Below are 17,824 nucleotides of genomic sequence, written 5' to 3' on the forward strand. Positions count from 1 at the left end.
GTCTCTTGCTTGTGAGTCGGGGGCAGGCAGTATCTAAAACATGCTTCGTTTAAGAGAATTAAGGTTGCTTAAAAATGAATCTGGCAATGACTTGGTTCTAATCTATCAAATAAAATTGGTATTGGTAAATTTAGTACGTACAAACAAATTCATGAGTAGTTACTTGTCATCTTATTGTCTTTGCTAGCTACGGAAGTCAGTAGCTTTGATATACAAGTTAACAGCATTTAAAATTTCATCCTTTGCCTGAGGTGTGTTGGCTCTTTTTAGCTATAATAATAACAAGATGGAGCAATTGACTTCAGCATCGATAGGCTATAAAAGAAAAAGTTTGGCTAAAGACTCCCAAACTTGGTAACTTTCGACACCGACTGCTTTGATGTTTTGGGTACAGAATTGGGCTCACATGTGGTCCCTCACTTAATCCAGATTCTGTAAGAATTTACCTTTTTGAATATTTATCTTAATTACACGTTAAACTTTCAATCACTTGAAACCTTTCCTTAAATCATTAAGGCAAAGGGTCATATCTGATTAATGTGAATTAATTGTATAAGCCCCACACAAAAAAAGTGTGGGGCTTATACACTTAATAGTAAGGCATGGATATTAGATTAGATTACTTAGTGTGGAAACAGGCCCTTCGGCCCAACAAGTCCACACCGACCTGCCGAAGCGCAACCCACCCCTTACATTTACCCCTTATCTAACACTACGGGCAATATAATTCTTTTAAGTTTATAATCACATATAGATAGGGTGGTTAAAAAGGTGTTCGGCATGCTTGCCTTCATTGCTCAATCCTTTGAGTATAGGAGTTGGGAAGTCATGTTGAGGTTGTACAGGACATTGGTAAGGCCTCAACTGGAATTGTGTGTCCAGTTCTGTTTGTCCAGTTATAGGAAGGATATAATCAAACTGGAAGGGGTGCAGAAGAGATTTATCAGGATGCTATCAGGTATGGAAGATTTGAGTTAGAAGGCTGGATAGGCTAAGACTTCTACCACTGGAGTTGAGAGGAGGTTGAGAGGCAACCTTATAGAAGTTTATGAAATAATGAGGGGTATAGATATGGTAGTTATCTTTTCTCTAGGATGAAGGATTTCAAGGCAAGAAGGCACATTTTTAAGGTGAGCGGAAAAAGATTAAAAAAAGACAGAGGGGCAATTTTTCTTTTACAGCGGGTGTTTTGTGTGTGGATTGAACTTCCTGAGGAAGTGGTAGATATGGGTTCAATTACAATGCTTAAAAGATATTTGGATAACTCCATGAATAGGAATTATTTTGAGGGATGTGGCAGGTGGGACTAGTTTAGTTTGGGATTATGTTGAGCATGGACTGGTTGGACCGAAAGGTCTTTTTCTGTGCTGCATGACTCTGACTCTATTTGAGCTTCCCACATATTCTAACTGTCTTGTTGAGCTTTCTTGCATTTTCCATTTTTGATTATAATTTAAGTAAGGCCTTAGAGCTGAAATGACTGGATAGTAGTTTGCTGCAGAGTTAGTACTTGACCTTTCTTGCCAAATCAAGATGCAAATATAATGAGGAACTGCCAAGGGATCTGTGCGCACTTCTGGGTTTTGCATTACATGTTTGTTTGAAAATGGGGGCAACATTATATAACAGATAAAGGAGTCTGCAGCCTAATTGCTCTGATTGATTGTGGTATAGAACAAGAGAACCTAATGCTAGAAGATACTTTGGAAAAGCTCTTCCTCATTTGTTTACTTCCAGGCAAGGTTGTCAGAAGTTATTATTTAGTTTATAATTATAATCGTGTATTAGGGGTTTTGCGTAACAATGCCGCTATACTTGCATTTCGTGGAGGAAATTTTGGACAAGAAGAGTTACCAGCAGGAAATGTTGTACCACACATCCAATTATGTTCAAAGCTGCATCTATTAAGTGAACTGCTGGTATCTCAGTAAGTCTGAAAGCAGTGATTTTTGGTTATAGAGACTGCGACACTGTCCTGTTGTCCCACACAGGTCAATTCAAATCCAGTCATTATTTTTTACATTTTGCAAATCTTCCAAATGTTCATGGAAAAAAATTGCTCATATCTACATTTCTGCACTCACTGTTGTGTGTATGTAGAGGGTTAACATATCACTGTTCTCTCCTGGAGTCAATCACCTTAGCTGATTCATCATAAAGAAATGTAACTACTGTAGATTAGTCATGATGTAGAATTCTCTCTCATTCAGGGAATTATAAATGGAACTCCAGGCCAGTGGATTGTATCCATATTACTATGTCTTTATGGATCACGTGATTTGGCTGAACATGAAGGAATTGTGACCATGCACACACATACGCACGTTTGTGTATACAAATGCCCTTTAGATGGGCATCTTCCATTCTGAGAACATACATATTGTGCTATCATGATCATAAGCACTCCTAAGATTTCTAAAATAATATGATTTAGCCTCAAGAATTTCCCTTCAAACCTACTTCTTGCTTCTTCCCTCTTTAGTATGAAACTGCTGAAGTGAAAGCATTGAGTTACCCTTTATGGTTTTATTGCCAGGCCAACTTGCTGTGATAAAAGCCAATATCAGAAGAAGCCACTAGACTTGTCTTCCCAACCACTTATATTAATTCCAGGAGCTTTGAATTTCTGATCGTACCCTTCTCCCACCTAAAATTCACCCTGTCAGTGTGTACAGTTCATCAACTTTAGTCAGAGGATTGACTAAATAGTTATGTCCAGACATGGCCAAGGGATTTAAATCTCTGTGGCTTCACCCTGGGAACATGTGGATGGTCCTGTGTCTGCAACAGTTTGCGGCTGCACTAATTGCTAACAAGTAGCTGGATTTGAGGCTGATTGACACAATAAATAATCAGCATCAGTACATACAATTTTGTTAAAATGTTTTATCTGGGTATAGAATTTCTGCTGTTGATTATAATCGGATTTCATTCAATGCTGCCCTTTCCCTTCCATAGATTCCTTGCTCCATTCACAATAATAAGTTCAGCAATGGAAAAAGGCATTGTGAGTGACTGTGGCTCTGCTACTGATAACCAGGACTTTGATGTTTTCAGTGCAATGGACTGGAAGGATGGAATTGCAACTCTTCCAGGGAGCAATTTAAAGGTAATGTTTGAACAATTCACATCTAATTTTAGTTTAAGTTGATTGCTACATTTGAGAGAGGAAATAATTTTTTTTAGAAGTAAATTTAATATGTTTTTCCTATTAAATGTATAGTTATGTTCTATAACAGATACAACTTTTGTAGAAAAATATCCAAGCTTCTGAGTGGTTGCAGTTTTTTAAATTTCATTATATCTATGCTATCGTTAGTGCCTTAATTTTGTGAAGCATGACACATTTTTTCTGAATTCAAGATAATATCTTGTTAGTGGTATTAACGGTACAGAATAATCTCATTCTTAAGGTTTTCTTTGCCTTTAGTTCAGGGTAAATGAGTTTGATGCTTTAGAGATCATCACAGATGAAACTGAAGTAGAAAAGATAAAGAAGGCGACTGCAACAACAACATGGAGTGTGCCCACAGCACAAGAAGGTCAGTAGAATTATGCGATGACCTATAGTGATTTTGTTTGGTGTGCATTGATCACATTTGGAAATACTTTTGAAAAACAGAGCTAATAATAATATCGGGGGTGAGTCTCCAACTTAGAAACGTCCAACTTATGAAAACGCGTACTTATGAGTGTGATCCCACATGGGGTTAATTTTCAATATCGGACAGATGAACATTTCCTGGACTTGCGAAGAGGCTGCTGTACATTATCCAGCATTGTGTTCCGACTTACGTACAAGTTGACTTTTGAATGGACTCCCATTTGCAACTGGAGGACTGCCTGTATTGTGCCTAGTTGCTGTTTAGTAATATATTGATTCAGCCATCTAAACTCTTTCTGAAGTTAAATCTGTTTCCTGTTTTTGTTGAATAAATGTTCATCTCTAATACTAAATATGTAAAATTATGCCTATACAAGGGTAATCTGTACAATATTTTCATCAAAAAGTTAAAGATTCCTTCCCACCCCAACTCGTCAAAATCTTTTAAAGACAACCACTTGATTTACTGCATCAAAAAAGTAAGTGGTTCTGAAGCTCTTGAAATTCCAGTGAAGTTTCCATGATAGGCTTAGTTGTTATAAGGAATCTTTTAAAATGTAAATAATGGAGTCTATCGGAATTACAATGTTCTTTTTTCCCCTAACTATACCAAATGTCTGATTAAATCAAAGCTGTCTAAGAGCAGTTTGCAGGTTTGTCTCTTCAATGGAAATAGTTGAATATTCTTTTTCTTCAATTTAAAAGGACTCTGAGCATCACTTCAGATCATTATACTATCAATCCAAAGCAACGTTTTCTTTAGTTTTGAATGTACAAGAGCACTTATCCAATAGCGTGATGATATATTGCAATGTTTTAAACAATGAGGGTCAGTGTAATGGTCACGTTAGCTTCTCAGGACAGAGGCTATGATGAATCACTTCAGTTAAAACATCTGAGTTGCAATAAAGCATCTTGCACTGACATTTGAAGTTACTAAAACTTATAACAACTTGTCTCTCAGAATGTTCTTGTGTCCTTAGAGGATTTCTCCAATGGTCATTAATTTTCCAATGGGTACGTTTTCTAAGGGCTTTCAGAAGCTACACAATATAGAAAAATAGTGAGAGAGTAAATTCAAATTTACTTTTGAGCTGTCAAAGATGACCTCAACTTTGAAAGAGGAGTATGTGCAGTTGTGCCTTCCCAAATTACAAAAAGGTAGCATGCTTAATGAGGGTGGGAAAGGCATTGCAAGATAGACAAAAGAAGGAGAATTATATACTGGTTAGGTTAACCTCCTGTAGCAGGGAAGGTGTTTGAGGTGCCGCACTCGAGGCTGCTGCATAAGGTAGGGATGCATGGTATTACAGGTAAAGTATTAGCATGGATAGAGGATTGGTTGACTAACAGGAAACAAAGAGTGGGGATAAATGAGTTCTATTATGGCTGGCAATCCGTGACTAGTGGTGTGCCTCAGGGATTGGTCTTGGGACTGCAATTATTTACAATGTCTATAGATAGTTTGGGGTTGGGGACCACATGTAGGGTGTCAAAGTTTGTAGATAACACTAAGATGAGTGGGAGAGCAAAGTGTGCAGATGACTGTGAAACTTTACAGATAACATAGATACAGTGGGTGCTTGGGCAAAGGCCGGGCAGATGGAATACAATGTTAATAAATGTGAAGTCATCCATTTCAGTAGGACCAACAGTAAAAAGGATTATTACTTGAATGGTAAAAGTTGCAGCATGCTGCTATTGCAGAGGCACCTGGATGTCCTTTTGCATGAACCACAGAAGGTTGGCCTGCAAGTGCAACAAGTAATTCAGAAGGCAAATGGAATTTTGTCCTTCATTGCTTCAGGGTTTGAGTTTAAGCACAGGGAGGTTACGATGCAGCTGTACAGGGTGCTGGTGAGGCCACACCTGGAGTACTGCGTGCAATTTTGGTCACCTTAATTGCGAAAGGAGGTACTAGCACTGGAGGGGGTGCAGAGGACATTCACTAGGTTGATTCCAGAGTTGAAGGGTGGCCTTATGAGGAGAGACTGAGTAGACTGGCGTTACATTCATTGGAATTCAGAAGAATGAGGGGGCTCTTATAGAAACATACAAAGTTTGTGAGAAGATTTGTAGCTCGGGTGCTTGTTGTTGTGGTTCTGTTCGCCGAGCTGGGAGTTTTTCTTGCAAACGTTTCGTCCCCTTTCTAGGTGACATCTTCAGTGCTTGGGAGCCTCCTGTGAAGCGCTTCTGTACTGATTCCTCCGGTATTTATACTGGTTTGAATCTGCCGCTTCCGTTTGTCAGTAGCTGTCCGCTGCAGTGGCCGGTATATAGGGTCTAGGTCGATGTGTCTGTTGATCAAATTCGTGGATGAGTGCCATGCTTCTAGGAATTCCCTGGCTGTTCTCTGTTTGGCCTGTCCTTGCAAGGACTGCACAAAGCACTACATAGGACAAACAGGAAGACAGCTAATAACCCGCATCCATGAACACCAACTGGCCACGAAACGACACGACCAGCTATCCCTAGTAGTCATACACTCAGATGACAAACAACATGAATTCGATTGGGACAACACCACCATTATAGGACAGACCAAACAGAGAACAGCCAGGGAATTCCTAGAAGCATGGCACTCATCCACGAATTTGATCAACAGACACATCGACCTAGACCCTATATACCGGCCACTGCAGCGGACAGCTACTGACAACCGGAAGTGGCAGATTCAAACCAGGTATAAATGCCGGAGGAATCAGCACAGAAGCGTTTCACAGGAGGCTCCCAAGCACTGAAGATGTCACCTAGAAAGGGGACGAAACGTTCGCAAGAAAAACTCCCAGCTCGGCGAACAGAACCACAACAAGAAATATACAAAATTATGAGGGAATAGGTAAGATAGATGTAGAGAGGATGTTTCCACTGCAGGTGATACTAGGACAAGAGGGCATAGCCTCAAGGCATCAGGGAGCAGATTTAGGACTGAATTGAGAAGGCAGTTCTTCAGCCAGAAGGTTGTTAATCTGTGGAATTCCTTGCCCAGTGAAGTAGTTTACTTGAGTAAACATTTTTAAAGATGACGCAGATATATTTTTGAACAATAAAGGAATTAAGGGAAATAGTGAAAGCGCGCTAAGTGGATCTGAGTCCACGAAAAGATCAGCCACGATCTTATTGATTGGTGGAGCAGCCTCAAAGGGCTGGATGGCCTACTCCTGTTCCTAGTTCTTAAGTTCTAAATTTGAACTCACCGCAAACATTATAAGATTTGCCATGCTTGATTCCATTCTTGCCTCCTTGCCAGATGGAAGCCTCCAGGGAAGGAGGGCATATTTAACTAAAACAATACAGATTAACATACATAGAAGAGCAGTTGGGATTAATGTTATCAATCTGTTTTACATGAGTATACAAACAAGCAATAATTTGAACATTCCATGAAATGACTAAGGAGGTCACTTATAAAGACAACTTACCATCACCATCTTGAAAACATGTAGGGATGTACAACACTGTTCATCAATGGACAACATCCAATCAATTACATTTAATTAAACTGCCCTTTTCTGGAATTGAATCTGACACTTGCCATGGTTAGAAAGATATACACATGCACTTACCCATATTTCATGGTGTAAAATCTAAATACATTGATTAGTTTTATAAACCAAAGTCAACTTTTAAGTGTAAATAATGTCTGTAATTAAATATTGCATATGTTAGTTTATAACGTTGAAGTATACTATTGTAACAATATGGTGTGTCTCTGAAATTAATAAACTATGTATATTTGCTGTTTAGCTCTGTCTAGAAATCCCATCCCAACATACCCAGAGGAGCCACCCAGTATGGATGGAATCCTTTGCTGTGAAAATTGTGGTCATTATGGGACAACTGAGGAGTTTGGTCACAAGAGTAAATTTTGCAGTGAAAGATGTATGCAGCAGGCAAAAGAAAAGTAAGTGATAAGCATTTTTTTTGTGGTTACTAGTGCAATAAGGAGGATACTACGTTTTAGAGAGATACAGTGGAGATAAAGGTGTGGATTGTGAGAAACCTTAACAGACTAAAGAGATTATTGGGTTAGCATATTACAGCTTCAGTTTAATATTTAATTAAGGATTTGTCTGAGATAATATACTTTTTTGGAGGATAAGTAAGGACTGTGAGTAAACACTGAATGGTAAGATAATGAATGAAGAAAATCTTGGATTTAAATGCAATATTACCAAAAATGTCGAGTCCAGTTAGATAAAGTCATGAAGACCAATGCCAATTTGAATTTCTCAGTAAGGCTTTAGGTTGTAAGGATGAGGTGTTAGTGATAAACTTCAAAACCATTGGATGACCACTGTAAACACAATGAGGCACTCAAATGTATATCAGTATCAGCAATTCATTAAAAGCTATTAGCCTGAAATTTCTCAATCCCACATCTGCTGAATTTGCACTGCTTTCTGTGCTGATCTTACCATTTGGGACTTAGCACCCACATTTCTCATAAGGATAACTTGCTTATTCTGAAATATAAAATCAGTAGCAGCACCAAGGAAACTCTGACAGCACACTCTCTTTAAAAAGTGTGGATCATATACCATTCTTCAAAATCATTCCTGGATGTTTGATGTGTTAGACTAATTATCTCATTCTTTAAATTATGTCATTGGTGTGTTAAAAGAAAATTTCCATTTTTCAGCGTTCTATTCACCAAGGAGAGTACTAGGGGAAATCTCAGTTGGTTAGAAGGATTTGCATGTACATTTTTACCTAGAGTCTTGCACAGCTTCGTGACCAGGAAAGTCAATGGGATTAAGTTGTTAGTCATAGAATCTGGAAGGAGGTAACAGTGGCACTGACTGTCATCTCTAACTCCCAATACCTGTGAACAGTGCAGAAAGACATTTCAATAACCTATCAAAAGCTGACTAGGTAAGTTATTTAATATGCTGTAGATTTCTTTTTTGACATCAACAAACCTTCTTAAAACTTCAGATATAAAACTGACATTTCAGCTTAAAATGGGCTTTACACCATTTTGATCACTTATAGATTATATACATACACAGTTCCTTAACCACACAAACATGCTAGACCAATCTGTTTCCTGCAGAAACCCTCCCTGTCTATTGCTAGTGTATAAAATCAACTAGGTAAAACCAATGACTGCAGATGGTGGAAACCAGATTCTGGATTTTTGGTGCTGGAAGAGCACAGCAGTTCAGGCAGCATCCGAGGAGCAGTAAAATCAACGTTTCTGGCAAAAGCACTTCATCAGGAATAAAGGCAGAGAGCCCTGAAGCGTGGAGAGAGAAGCTAGAGGAGGGTGGGGGTGGGGAGAAAGTAGCATAGAGTAGAATAGGTGAGTGAGGGAGGGGATGAAGGTAATAGGGCAGGGGAGGGTGGAGTGGATAGATGGAAAAGAAGATAGGCAGGTCGGACAAATCATGAGGACAGTGCTGAGCTAGAAGTTTGGAACTGGGGTGAGGTGGGGGAAGGGGAAATGAGGAAACTGTTGAAGTCCACATTGATGCCCTGGGGTTGAAGTGTTCCGAGGCAGAAGATGAGGCGTTCTTCCTCCAGGCGTCTGGTGGTGAGGGAGTGGCGATGAAAGAGGTCTAGGACCTCCATGTCCTCAGCAGAATGGGAGGGGGAGTTGAAATGTTGGGCCGCAGGGTGGTGTGGTTGATTAGTGCGGGTGTCCCGGAGATGTTCCCTAAAGCGCTCTGCTAGGAGGCGTCCAGTCTCCCCAATGTAGAGGAGATTGCATCGGGAGCAACAGATACAATAATGATATTAGTAGATGTACAGGTAAAACTTTGGATGGGAAAGGCTCCTTTAGGGCCTTGGAGGTGAGGGAGGTGGGCGCAGGTTTTACACTTCCTGCGGTGGCAGGGGAAGGTGCCAGGATGGGAGGGTGGGTTGTAGGGGGGCGTGGACCTGACCAGGTAGTCACGGAGGGAACAGTCTTTGCGGAAGGCGGAAAGGGGTGGGGAGGGAAATATATCCCGAGTGGTGGGGTCTTTTTGGAGGTTGCGGAAATGTCGGCGGATGATTTGGTTTATGCGAAGGTTTGTAGGGTGGAAGGTGAGCACCAGGGGCGTTCTGTCCTTGTTACGGTTGGAGGGGTGGGGTCTGAGGGCAGAGGTGCGGGATGTGGATGAGATGCGTTGGAGGACATCTTTAACCATGTGGGAAGGGAAATTGTGGTCTCTAAAGAAGGAGGCCATCTGGTGTGATCTATGGTGGAACTGGTCCTCCTGGGAGCAGATACGGCGAGGCAGCGGAATTGGGAATACGGGATGACATTTTTGCAAGAGGTAGGTTGGGAAGAAATGTAATCCAGGTACCTGTGGGAGTCGGTGGGTTTGTAAAAAATGTCAGTGTCAAGTCGGTCATCATTAATGGAGATGGAGAGGTCCAGGAAGGGGAGGGAGGTGTCAGAGATGGTCCAGGTAAATTTAAGGTCAGGGTGGAATGTGTTGGTGAAGTTGATGAATTATTCAACCTCCTCGCGGGAGCACAAGGTGGTGCCAATGCAGTCATCAATGTAGCGGAGGAAGAGGTGGGGAGTGGTGCCGGTGTAATTATGGAAGATCGATTGTTCTACGTAGCCAACAAAGAGGCAGATATAGCTGGGGCCCATACAGGTGTCCATGGCTACCCCATTGGTCTGGAGGAAGTGGGAGGATTCGAAGGAGAAATTGTTAAGGGTGAGGACCAGTTCGGCCAAACGAATGAGAGTGTCGGTGGAAGGGTACTGTTGTGAACGTTGGGAGAGGAAAAAACAGAGGGCTTGGAGGCCCTGGTCATGGCGGATGGAGATGTAGAGGGATTGGATATCCATTATGAAGATGAGGCGTTGGGGGACGGGGAAACGGAAGTCTTGGAGGAGGTGGAGGGCGTGGGTGGTATCTCGAACGTATGTGGGGAGTTCCTGGATGAGGGGCGATAGGATAGTATTGAGGCAGGTAGAGATGAGTTCAGTGGGGCAGGACCTTGCTGAGACAATGGGTCGACCAGGGTGGTCAGGCTTCTGGATCTTGGGAAGGAGGTAGAACCGGGCAGTGCGGGGTTCCTGGACTATGAGGTTGGAGGCTGTGGGTGGGAGATCTCCTGAAGTGATGTGTGTGTCACCTCTACCTTCGCTGCTGCCTTTGCAATGTAAGTTGATGCACTTTGTCAAGGAGGGGAAACTAATATAGCAGTGGTGAAAACTTGTGAGGATCCTTATTCAGAGAATCCTTTTCCTACCATCCCAAAATCCTCAATTAGTAGCAGGATATTTCACTTCTGGGCTGCCACTCTGAGTTGACTGTGGTCAGCAGGTTATACCACAGTAAGTTAAGAGTGAAAGCTATTATCTGTTCATAGATAACAACTTTGTATTTAGCACAGATCTGATCTTCCATTACCTTTGGTTCCATTTTGACCTTAATGTCTTTCTTTGGCATATTGAGTAAACCTTGAACAGCTTGTCACAGAAGATGTGGAAGATACACACTCTTTGTTTAATTTGCAAAGTGCCTTTCCATTTCTGTAGGCCATATCTTGATGTAAAGGAAGCAGCAATATAGGTTGCTGTTCCTATCTCTTCAGCACCATCCTCAATATTTTAGATTAGTGTCAATGCAATCACTGTATTAGGATCCAGTACATAAGCAGGCCCTGGTGTTACTTGTTCATACAAAGTCAGATTAACTTATAGCCTTTGGTCTTTGGTGTGCCTGGAAAGTCAGAATGAAAGGAAGCTGTCTGCCTCAGTAGAAAAATGGGCCTGAAAAGATGAAGGGCCCAAACTTATTAGATCAGTTGTTTGACAGACTCCCAGCAGGTAATGCAAAGACATTTAACTTCTGGATTTCATGGAACTCACTTTCCTTTAACTGGGAGGTTTGCCAGAAGAAGATAAAGTTTAAAATAAAAAATGAATGTCGGGAAATAGATGGTGACATCTTGAAAAATGCTTATATGACAGAGGAAGAGATGCTAGATGTCTTGAAATGCATAAAGGTGGATAAATCCCCAGCACCTGATCAGGAACTCTATGGGAAGCGACACAAGTCATTGCTGGACCTCTTCCTGTATAATCGATAGTTGCAGGTGAGGTGCTGGATGACTGGAGGTTGGCTAATGTGGTATCATTCTTTAAGAAAGGTGGTAAGGAAAAGACAGGGAACTATAGCCCGGTCAGCCTGACTTTGGTAGTGGGCAAGTTGTTGGGAGGGAATTCTGAGGGACAGGATGTATATGTATTTGACAGGCAAGGATTGATTAGGGATAGACAACATGGCTTTGTGCTTGGATTCCCTCGAACTCAGCACCGCCCTCCTAACCTGCAATCTTCTTCCTGACCTCTCCGGCCTATCACCCTCACCTTGACCTCCTTCCACCATCGCCCCTCCCCCAAGTCCCTCCTCCCTACCTTTTTATCTTAGCCTGCTGGACACACTTTCCTCATTCCTGATGAAGGGCTTATGCCCGAAACGTTGAATTTCCTGTTCCTTGGATGCTGCCTGACCTGCTGCGCTTTAACCAGCCACACATTTTCAGCTTTGTGCTTGGAAAGTTATGTTTCACAAAGTTGATTGAACTTTTTGAAGAAGTAACAAAGAGGACTGATGAGGGTAGAGCGGTGAATGTAATCTTTGCGGATTTCAGTAAGACATTTGACAAGGTTTCCCATGGGAGACTGGTTAGCAAGGTTAGATGTCATGGAATACAAGGAGAACCAGCCATTTGGATACAGAACTGGTTCGAAGGTAGAAGACAGAAGGTGGTGGTGGTGGAGGGTTGCTTTTCAGACTGGAGGCCTGTGACCAGCGGAGTGCCACAAGGATTGGTGCTAGGTCCGCTACGTTTTGTCATTTAGGTTATTCGGATGTGAACATCGGAGGTATAGTTAGTAAGTTTGCAGATGACACCAAAATTGGAGGTGTAGTGGACAGCAAAGAGGGTTACCTCAGATTACAATGAGATATTGATCATATGGATCAATGGACTGAGGAGTGGCAGATCGAGTTTAATTTAAATAAATGGGAGGTGCTGCATTTTGAAAAGCAAATCAGAGCAGGACTTATACACTTAATGGTAAGGTCTTTGGGAGTGTTGCTGAACAAGAAGACCTTGGAGTGCAGGTTCATAATTCCTTGAAAGTAGAGTCGCAGGTAGGTAGGATAGTGAAGAAGGTGTTTAGTATGCTTTCCTTTATTGGTCAGAGTATTGCGTACAGGAGTTGGGAGGTCATGTTGCACCTGTACAGGACATTGTTTAGGCCACTTTTGGAATATTGTGTGCATTCTGGTCTCCTTCCTATCAGAAGGATGTTGTGAAACTAGAAAGGGTTCAGAAAGATTTACAAGGATGTTGCCAGGGTTGGAGGATTTGAGCTACAGGGAGATGCTGAATAGGCTGGTTCTGTTTTCCATGGGGTGTTGGATGCTGAGGGGTGACCTTATAAGAGGTTTCTAAAATTGAGGGGCATGGTTAGAGTAAATAAACAAGGTCTATTCCCTGGGGTGGGGGATTCCAGAACTAGAGGGCATAGGTTTAGGATGAGAGGGGAAAGATATAAAAGAGACCTACAGGGCAACCTTTCCACGCAGAGGGTGGTGCATATATGGAATGTGTAGCCAGGGGAAGTGGTGGAGGCTGGGACAACTGCAACATTTAAAAGGCATTTGGATGGATATGTGAATAGGAAGGATTTGGAGGGATATGGACCACGTGCTGGCAAATGGGACTAGATTAGGTTATGATGTCTAGTCAGCATGGACGAGTTAGACAAAAGGGCCTGTTTCCGTGTTGAACATTTCTCTGACTCTAATTATTAGGAAGTTCAGCAGTATATGTGAAGAAATAAGAGCAGGTCAGAACTTAGGAATACTACAAGAGAGTAACTCACCTTCTGACTCCCCAGAGTCAGTCCACAATCTGTGGAAGCCATACGTCAGGAGTGTGATGAGTGACATGGATGGATGCAGCTCCAGCAGCACTCAAGCTTGGCACCATCAATGACAAAAGAGCTCACTTGGTTGGTACATTCAGTCACTCCACCACCAAAGCTCACCAGCTGCAGCAGTGTGCACTATTTACAAGATGGCTGCAGAAATTTGCCAAGATGCCTTTATACAGCAACTTTCTAACCCATAACCTCCCCCATCTAGAAGGACAAGGGCAGCAGGTACATGAGTACACTATTTACAAGTTCCTCTCCAAGCCCCTCACCATCTTGAACTGGAGCAAAATCAGTGTTACTTGAATGTCACTGGGTTAAAATCCTGGAATTGCCTCCTTCAGGGCATTGTGGGTCCATCTACAACACATGGACTACATTGATTCAAGAGGCGATCTACTACAATTTTCATGGGCTGCTAAGAACTAGAATCAAATGCTGGCTCAGCCTGGGGCATCGACATCCCACAAGTAAATAAAATAAAGTTGTAGTGTCTTGGGAGAGTAAACCTTTTGGTTGAACTCTAATATGGTTGTATGCAGCCTGAGGATTGCCCAGGTATGTCCTGTCCACAAAAAGCAAGTCAAATTCACCCAGTCAAATACTACACAAGTCTATTCTTGATCATCAGCCTAGTGATGGAAGAAGTCATTGACAGTACAATAAAGCAGCATTTGAAAAGGGAGTAAGCTATTCACTGAAGATCAGTTTGTGTTACACCATGACCAAAGAGCTGCTGATCTCATTAGAGCTTTGGATTAAATATGGAAAAAAAGAGTTGAACATCAGAGATGGGGAGAGAGCGACTGCCCTTGATACCAAATACTTGGATTCAAACACACGATGCTCACCAAAGAGTTCATACATTAGAAAACATTTGAACAAGTCAGGAGTTGGTGGGAGTTGAGCAAAAGCTTCCTCCACTGGATGAAGCCCTACCTGGCACAAAGGAAGATGGTTGTGATTGTTAAAGGTCAGTCATTCCAATCTCAGGACATCAGTGCAGGAGTTCTACAGGGTAGGCTCAACCTAAGTTGTTTCGTTCCTGAAGAAGGGCTTATGCCCAAAACGTCGAATCTCCTGTTCCTTGGATGCTGCCTGACCTACTGCGCTTTTCCAGCAACACATTTTCAGCTCTGATCTGCAGAGCTCACTTTTTCTCCTCAAAGACCTGGGCTATGCCCAGATATGGGCTAATTAGTAGCACATAATATTTGCTTCACACAAATGCGAGGTAATGGCCATTTTCAACAATAGAATCCATCTATTGTCCCTTGAATTCAAAGATATTTTCATTATAATTCCCCATTATCAATATTCTGATAGTTACCATTCATCAGAATCTATAAATACTGTGGCTTGAAGAACTAATCAAAGGCTAGGAATTCTGCAGTAAGCTATTCACCAAAGAATTCTGCAGTAAACTATTCTCCATGTACAAAATACCAGTCAGGGGTTTAATAGAATACTCTCCAATTGCGTGGTGAGTGCAACTCCAACATTCATGCTCTACCACATAGAAGAACAAGGGCAATGTACGTGTGGGAATGTTACCACCCACCACATACTCCCCAAGCCACATGCCATTTTGATTTGGTACTAAATCAATGGTCCTTCACTGTCAATGGGTCAGTATCCTGAAATGTCTTTCTGTCTGAACAGTGCTGTGGGTGTACCTATAACCTCAGGTTTATTGCAATTCAAAATGATGTTTCACCACTAATGTCTCCAGAGTAATTCAGGACAGGCAATAAGTTCTGGTGCAGCCAGTGACAGATTCTTCCCACAAATGAATAGAAGAGAATTTGAGGGGTATCTCAGTGTGTATCAGGAGTTATCTACATCCAATCTTCCTGATCTCAAAAAAAGTGTTTTTCTTGGTGTTGAGGGTATTTCTTGCCGAGTGCCTCAAAACATGGCTACTTGTTAAGTCCACTTGATTTGCTTGTGTGTGCTGTTAAGGGCGGCTTTGACATAATGGCAAGAAAGTTGACACATCATTTTTCTTTTGTTTTGACTAAAGATTTGGTCTGCACTATTCCAGTTTCGTGTAGAATGTTTTCTTTCTTGCAATCGTCAAGTGCAGTTTGAAACTGCACTTACTTGAATCAGACGTTTATTTTTGGATATTTTACCAAGGATTAGTCGGCACTAATATTGTTCTATTTTGAATTGTTTTAACTTTGCAATTGTACACTTTTTCTAAGGTAATTCATCCAGGCTGGTGCATTTAACCTTATCATTTATTCATGCTTAGTGTACATCAAGACAGTTTGCACTCATGATAAAGCTAATGCTATTTTCTGGTTGAACGTACCTTTTACCTTTGTGCCATCACTGAAATTGCACTTTATTTTGGGTTTTGCTGTCCAAGAAACAATATTTGTCATTTTTTTGTTGTTCAATAATTGAATTCTCACATTTATTCTCCCAGTTTGTTTGTCATTGAGGCTATACTGACATGGGGACTGGGCCACATGAATGGCTGAGATTTGTTCACTCAGCTGTGTGTTGCTGCAAAACCGATCTTTAGTGTGAACAAAAGGATGAAGGTGAGCCTGTTTTGTTCAGAAGTGGAGGTAGTCCGTTTTATGAGCAACTCCATGATATTCTACCCCCTCTCTTGGTGGCTTAAGACCGCAGTGCAACTGAAAGGATTTGCAGTTTCGCAACTTTCCGTGCCTAGGTTTCCTTGCTGATTGTGACCAAATTGGGCCCTTTCTGGAAAAAGGACTCCTGAAAGTGAGGGGACAACTATAACTTTTACTCCCCTTTGTAACATGCAGTACAGGACACCACTGATGATGTAGAATTGGCTAACCAGGTGCTAGCTGTGTGACGGCTAGTCAAGTTTTTACTTTGGAAGGAAAAACATAGAGTATTACTTAATTGGAGAATAACGACAGAATTCCCAAGTTCGGAGGGACCTACATGTTCTATTGTAGTAGTCTTCGAGGAGAAAGTGAGGTCTGCAGATGCTGGAGATCAGAGCTGAAAATGTGTTCCTGGAAAAGCGCAGCAGGTCAGGCAGCATCCAAGGAACAGGAAATTCTATGTTTTGGGCATAAGCCCTTCATCAGGAATCATAAGCCCTTCCTGATGAAGGGCTTATGCCCGAAACGTCGAATTTCCTGTTCCTTGGATGCTGCCTGACCTGCTGCGCTTTTCCAGCAACGCATTTTCAGCTATTGTAGTAGTGGCTAAATGTTAGTATGCAATTAGGGCATGTGATCATGAACACTAATGGTATGCCGTCCTTTACAACGAGAAATAAAACACTAAAAGTAAGGATGTCATATTTCACTTATACAGGGTATTGGTGAGACGGCATATTACATACTCTGCAGTTTTGTCCTCCCAACTTAAGCAAGAATGTAAGTGCCTCAGAGGCGGCTTGTTATCTGAAATAGAAATGTAGAAGTTAAGAGCTGAAAATGTGTTGCTGAAAAAGCGCAGGTCAGGCAGCATCCAAGGAGCAGGAGAGTCGACGTTTTGGACATGAGCTCTTCTTCAGGAATGAGGAGAATGTGCCAAGCAGGCTAAGATTAAAGGTAGGGAGGAGGGACTTGGGGGAGGGGCATTGGAAATGCGATAGGTGGAAGGAGGTTAAGGTGAGGGTGACAGGCCAGAGTGGGGGTGGGGGTGGAGAGGTCAGGAAGAAGACTGCAGGTTAGGAAGGTGATGCTGAGTTCGAGGGTTGGGACTGAGACAAGGTGGGGGGGAGGGGAAATGAGGAAACCGGAGAAATCTGAGTTCATCCCTTGTGGTTGGAGGGTTCCTAGGCGGAAGATGAGGCGCTCTTCCTCCAGCCATCGTGTTGCTATGGTCTGGCGATGGAAGAGTCCAAGGACCTGCATATCCTTGGTGGACAACTCCCCCCTACCTTTTATCTTAGCCTGCTTGGCACACTTTCCTCATTCCGGAAGAAGGGCTCATGCCTGAAACATCGATGCTCCTGCTCCTTGGATGCTGCCTGACCTGCTGCGCTTTTCCAGCAACACATTTTCAGCTTATCTCCAGCATCTGCAATCCTCACTTTTTCCACATAGAAGTTAAGAGCAAGAGTAGGCTATTTATTTCTCACATGACATCCTGTTGATCGTTTACTTTTGTCCTTGTGTTCAATCACTGACTGTCAGCATCTGAAATTTAAAATGCTTGTCCATTTGCTTAAATCCCTCCTGGTCTTCATTACTTCTTACATCCCTGTAGTCCCGTCACACACTCCTTTTCTGACTTTGGCCTATTTCTCTGCTCGTCTCACTGTTGTCTCAGTTATTTGACTCCCCTTTCCTCGTTGGAGAACCTCCTGAGAAACCAGT

The 17,824-nt window shown here is 42.1% G+C and overlaps 1 protein-coding gene across 4 annotated transcripts in view; it reads left to right on the top strand.

Moving 5' to 3' along the window:
* Nucleotides 1–17,824, top strand: part of l3mbtl3 (L3MBTL histone methyl-lysine binding protein 3) — a 166,651-nt gene that overhangs the window by 28,029 nt on the left and 120,798 nt on the right. For all 4 annotated transcript variants that reach the window (XM_060821224.1, XM_060821223.1, XM_060821222.1 and 1 more), the window contains exons 2-4: nt 2,959–3,109; nt 3,431–3,542; nt 7,352–7,508. In XM_060821224.1, the coding sequence (XP_060677207.1) occupies nt 2,993–3,109; nt 3,431–3,542; nt 7,352–7,508 (386 nt within the window). In that variant the 5' untranslated portion in view covers nt 2,959–2,992. The remainder of the gene's footprint in view (nt 1–2,958; nt 3,110–3,430; nt 3,543–7,351; nt 7,509–17,824) is intronic.

This window comes from Hemiscyllium ocellatum, chromosome 3, assembly GCF_020745735.1.
Source record: "Hemiscyllium ocellatum isolate sHemOce1 chromosome 3, sHemOce1.pat.X.cur, whole genome shotgun sequence".
Classification (NCBI taxonomy): Eukaryota; Metazoa; Chordata; class Chondrichthyes; order Orectolobiformes; family Hemiscylliidae; genus Hemiscyllium; species Hemiscyllium ocellatum.